Below are 6000 nucleotides of genomic sequence, written 5' to 3' on the forward strand. Positions count from 1 at the left end.
TACTACACGACCCCTGAAGGGGGGACCAAAGCCTGAGCTCGCCTGAGCCCCACCATCTTGGGTGGGAGCCAAAACCCAAGCCCCACTGCTCCAGGCAGGGGGGTGGGAGGCAAAGTCCAAGGGCTTCAGTCCCAGGTAGCAGGGCCTGTAACCTGAGTCCTGCCACCCAGGGCTGAAGCCCTTGGGCTTTGGCTCCGGGCAGTGGGGCTCGGGCTTTGACTTCAGTTCTGGGCCCTAGCAAGTCTAACACCAACACAGGCAACCCCATTAAAATGGAGTCTTGACCCACTTTCCCACTGTTTGAGAACCGCTGATCAACATAAAAGTGCATCTCAACATATTCAGGCTGAGACCACTTTTTCACCCGTATTCATACAATTCACTGCTGGCTCATCTGACTTTCGAATAACTTGTAGTGCATTTTAGCTCTCTAGATTGTAATATTTCAACAAGACTGATGAAGCACTCTACTCTGTATTTTATCCAATATTTTAACAGGTAAATAATGGGACTATTGACTACTCCAACACAGTCAGAGCATCCACTTCTGATAATTTCATTACCAGGGCAAAGAGTCTTCAGTTACATTTCACCTGCAGAATGAACGAGAGCGTGATAGTGGACATCATGGCCATCGTCAACGAGTCCAACTCTTTAGAAACTGATGAAACTCAGTATGGACAATTCAATGTGAAACTTTCCTTTTATGAATCACCATCTTTTTCAAGCCCTGTGAATACTTTCCCATACTTTGTTGACCTAAACCAGGACGTATACATTCAAGCCACTCTCTACAGCCCTGATCCAAATCTGATGTTGTTTATAGACACATGTGTAACATCTCCTGATTCCCATGACTTTACAACTGTGAAATATGATTTAATCAAGAGAGGGTAAGGAAAATATTGACCCTCACAGTTTTAAATGATTTTTATATGTAACTCACCTCGTAGGGGACTCACAGACCTAAAAGTCTCTAGCACTTTGAGGTAAAGGAATGTATATGTTAGCTCACTGCAGTAGCCTTTTATATGAACCAGCCATTAGAAGGAACAAAGAATCACACTTTTCATAGTGTGGATTACATATAATTCCATGTATGTATTCTGCATATGGAGGGATTTGGAAAGAGAAACAAATTTAAAATCTCTAGAAATTTCCCATCTCAGTAAAATAAATTGCAAGAATCGTGAAGCAAAGGTTTGGGTTTCTCTTCTTTTGTCTCTTCTTTTTAGAAAATCCAAATGGGAAATAAAAAATAGCATTAGAAAGATAGCAAGGCTCTTTATCCATATTTTTGAAAGGTGCTTTCCAAAAGTATTCTTTTAAAATTTCATTGTGTGTTTTCAAAATGTTTTTGCATTTATTTCTTTATTTATGCTCCATCTCTGTGTATTCAGGCATTTCTTATGGTGAATGTTTATTAACTTTGTTGTTTAAAATGCATGAAGGAAAGTTCCAGTCAACTTATGATGCAACAGAAGTGTTTATTTTTATACAGCACTAAGTCACATGGCATAATGCAATATCCATATTTTATTACTATGAGAACAGACTAATTTTATGTGTTTTTTCTTTTTCTCAGGTGTGTAAAAGACGATACCTTCACTGCTTACTATTCATCAAACAAAAAAATTGTTCAGTTCCAATTTAAAGCCTTTTCGTTTCTTAATGGATACTCTACAGTTTACCTCCAGTGCAAAATGGTGGTGTGCAAGGTGTACGATTTTTCTTCTCGATGCTACCAGGGCTGTGTATCTAGGAACAAGAGAGAGACAAATTCTGCCCAGGAAAATGTGATAGTTGTTGGGCCAGTTAAGCTCAAGTAAAAGAATCCCAGTAACTCAGATGGGCATATTGTCAATTTTATGTGATGTTATTTCAATCGCTTTTAACATCAAAAGGATTGGTTAATTGCATGATTTCCTTCTGATGAGCTCTAGTAGCATTTTTACCAGCATAGCAAACTCCCAATAAACATCAGAGTACTTGCTTAGTGATGGTATACATCTGAATATATTCCTTATCTGTCTTTACCATTCCCTAATTTCAAATCTCTTGCATTTACTTTCTAGACTTCTCTTCAACAAATAATCTTGGTTATAAAAGTATAGGTGAACCAGATGATTGATTTTCTGATCTAGACTTAGTGACAAGAAAATCTTCTTGTATTTATTCAAATTCCCCCTTTGTTTTACATCATACTACCGGCTGAATAGCATGAGTGTTGTTTAAGAACAATTAGCATATATTTTAATTATATAACTATATGTTTATCTCAACTCACAATGATTCACTGATGAGCTTCATACTTGAAAAGATGAAAATAGAAGCATCTGTGTTTATACTTTTTAAGGATAGAATAAACGCATTATGATACTTGAAAATTATGGAGATAGACACATTAAAATTGCTTAAAGAGAGGGACATTATATGGTGTGTAAATTCTAAATCTGCCTCTAATTTAAGAGATTAGGAGCTTCATGTTTTATTTCTTGAACTAAATTGATATGGAAAGTCAAATGCAGTGGAATTAATATTTTGTATGCTGGATTATTTTTAATAAAGGAAAAGATTTTCTGCATTATCCTGTATTGTAGTGTGACTTGAATGATGAGTTTCCAAGAGTGCCTCTTACGTATACACAGTAGTGTAATGCTCTCTGTACTCCGAAAAGTCCACATTACTATCCCCACATCTCTCTTGAATACCAACACACCTGGCTTCCTTGGTCTAAGTGAGGATTAAGGTAAGAACTCATCTGTGGCACTAGCAGGATCATAAGCACTGAAGGGTAACAACAACTTTCTGCTTCTCAGTAGGCAATACTGAGAAGGCAAATAGCAGGTTCAATCCATTAATCCTCATACATTATGAGTATTTAAAGCATATAATACTATACTGGAATGGAAGAGATTAGTCATAAACTAATTACATCACTCCTCCTCCCCCATGAGAAATAGGCACACTTACGGGAATAGAAACTCCTAGAATTGCATCTGCTTTCTTACCTAAGGCATGGCAAGACTGGGGTTGTTTCTCCGCCCTTCTACCTTTGGGAGTAGAAGGGGATTCACCTCCAAAATTACTAGATCACCAGGAGCCTGGTGGACAGAACTACCTCTGTGGAGGCCCTGTTCTCCTCAACTGCCTCCAGAGCTCCTCTGTATCCTTGCAACACACCTCAGATAGAGATGTGCTTCCACAGGTTCCCTGGAAGCTGCTGCTACCAAACCACCTCTTCCTCTCCCTTGCAGGTATATGAATCTACATGTTGGAGGAAGAAACAGCCTAACCTATTGCTGGGGCATCCTGGAAGATTTGGTTGGGGTGATCAATTTCACAAAAGCATCTATGGCCCTGCCCTTTCCAGCCTCTACCCTGTCCCTCCGCTGCATAGCTCAGCTCTTATGGAGCACCTGCAGGAGACACGTGAGCAGGCTCGAATGATGGAGATCATTAAGGACGATGGTACATTTAAATTAACTATCTGCCATTTTATGATGTATGTATAGAAAGCTCAGACCAGTGGTTCATCTAATCCAGTATTCTGTCTCTGACAGTAGCCAGTTTCAGATGCTTCAGAAGGTAGAAATAATTAGGAAATAACTTGCCCACAGAAAAAGTGTCTTCCTAGTCCCTGACAAATTAGGATGCCCCTACACAGTGAGCAGCATCCCACAGCAGCAAGTCTCAGAGCCTGGGTGACAGACTCAGGCTCATGAAGCTCACACTAGGTCACTAAAAATAGTTGTCTAGACATTATGGCGCAGGCTTGAACTCGGGCTCTGAAGCCAAGGGAGAGGGGTGGTGTTCAGAGGCTAAACCTTTCTATGAAACCACTATTAGCATTGTAGCATGAGCCTCATGCGCTGTGGACTCAGATTCTGAGACTTGCCGTCGTGGGGCTGTTGTGCCCTGTGTAGATGTACCCTTAGTGGTTAGCTTATGTGGTGTATTCCCCACACTGGCCTGAGAGGATAAATTAGGCCAGGAAGGCCTAATTAACCAATTAAGCAGCAAGTAGGGGAGAATTGTAGGCTACAGGGAGGCCACTAATTAGAAGCAGGTTCAGCTGGACAGGAACAGAGTGGCCTACATAAAGCCCAGGAAGGGGGAGCAGCTGCAGGGAAGGAGTTTGCAGTCATACTCTGAGAGGAGGGAAAGTGGGCTGGCAAACCCAGTGAGAGAGGGGAGATGGTTATGTAGGAAGAAGCCTAGGGAAACAGCAGCAAGGACTAGGACAGTACAGGTCTTGGCTGCATGTTATAGGGTCCCTGGGCTGTAACCCTTGTAGAAGGTGGACCTGGGTTCCCCAACAACCCACTGTGTAATGGCACAGGATGTTAGAGATGTCAGCCAGACTGCTAGTCTGAAAGGACTGCAATTTCCTTTGCAGGGGAGGAACTTAGTGATCTGGCTAGCAGGCCAAGTCATGAATCAGAAGCTGCCACTCAGAGACTGAGAAGAAGACACTGCTAAGTAGGGTTCGAACTGTCTAATCACAAACCCAAGCACCCTTGCCCTGCCCTTTCCCTGAGGCCCCACCCCGCTCACTCCATCCCCCCTCCCTCTGTAACCTGCTTCCCACCACCCTAAATCACTTGCTGGGGTTGGGGTGTAGGCTTGAGGGTGGGGCTGAGGGGTTTGGAATGTGGGAGGAGGCTCTGGGCTTCACCTGAGGCAGGGGTTGGGGTGCAGGCGAGGGCATGGATGCAAGCTCTGGGAGGGAGTGTGGGTGCTGGAGGGGGCTCAGGGCTGGGACAGGGGATTGGGGCTCCCTGCCTGCCCTAGCCGCTGCCCTGGCCCCATGATGATCCCAGAAAGGCTGGCATGTCCCTTTGGCCTCTAAGGGGATGGGGAACACAGGGCTCTGTGCGCTGCCTGTGCCTGCCAGCTCCCATTGGCTGCAGTTCCTGGCCTGAACCAGCTGCACCTCCTGGCCTCTCCCCACCATCCCCAGGGGCCACACAGGGACATGCCAGCCACTTCCGGGAGCAGCACAGGGCCAGGGCAGGCAGGAAGCCTGCCTTAGCCCTGCTTTGCCACTGGACTTTCAACACCTAAAATCTCCTGGTTTGGCTTCAGTAGCCTCTGGGAGATGGGATGAGATGCCGGGAGGGTTGGCAACCCTACTGCTGAGGAGAGTGCAGCATCTGGCACAGCTAATCCCTAGGATGGCCAGGACATGCCACAAACAGTGAGGGAATCCCCTCACAGCCCTTAAAAGTCAAATAATTCTGTTGAAGCCATGGATGTTCTCCTTAACCATAGTTCTATGTCTATGCATTCATTTATTTCATTAATTTTTCTCTTCAGGGTGTATGAGCCCCATGGAACAAGTGCATATTAAGAATGGACATGAAGGAGGGAAAGGACTGAGGAATCCTGTATCAGGTCAGGCCAGTGTTTTGGACATATAGGAACACACAGAAGAAACTATAGAGGAGGATGCAAAGAGGGCTCCATTAGAAGTCTGAGCCTGACATTTGAACTTCTCCACTTTCAAAGGTTTTATTTGTACACTCTTGCTTTTCAGCAACAGTTTCAATAATGACAATAGACACCCTTAAATCAGTTTTAATGACTTGTTCATCCTCAAACACTTTACAAACATTAGCTAGTTAATATATCATTGCAATACTCTTGATACATTAGCACCATTTCACAGTCTGGGAACCGGGGTCAAGGAGGTTAAATGACTTGCCCAACGCAACTTACGAGAATCAGTGTCAGAGCTGAAATTGGAACTCAGAAGTTCCTGCTGCCCAGTGCTGGGGGAGTCAAATTTAATACCTTCAAGTTCCTGCAGCACCAAGCTTAGTTTACCTCCAGGATAAAGTTTTAATTTGTGACAACGGTGATGTTACTTCTGACTGTACTCAAGGTTGTGTTTCTAGGCACAAGAGAGAGATTTCTTCATACAAATGGAAAGCTGATGATGTGATAGGAATGCATCCGTCAGAAAAGGGATTGCAGTTCTGTTGATCAGTCAGGTAA

The 6000-nt window shown here is 43.6% G+C and overlaps 1 protein-coding gene across 3 annotated transcripts in view; it reads left to right on the forward strand.

Annotated features, from left to right (window-relative positions):
* LOC115654944 (deleted in malignant brain tumors 1 protein-like) overlaps positions 1-2546 on the forward strand; it is a 51254-nt gene extending 48708 nt beyond the window's left edge. For all 3 annotated transcript variants that reach the window (XM_030569869.1, XM_030569871.1, XM_030569872.1), the window contains 2 exons: positions 499-893; positions 1586-2546. In XM_030569869.1, the coding sequence (XP_030425729.1) occupies positions 499-893; positions 1586-1829 (639 nt within the window). In that variant the 3' untranslated portion in view covers positions 1830-2546. The remainder of the gene's footprint in view (positions 1-498; positions 894-1585) is intronic.
* The last annotated feature ends 3454 nt before the right edge of the window (positions 2547-6000 follow it).

This window comes from Gopherus evgoodei, chromosome 7, assembly GCF_007399415.2.
Source record: "Gopherus evgoodei ecotype Sinaloan lineage chromosome 7, rGopEvg1_v1.p, whole genome shotgun sequence".
NCBI lineage: Eukaryota > Metazoa > Chordata > Testudines > Testudinidae > Gopherus > Gopherus evgoodei.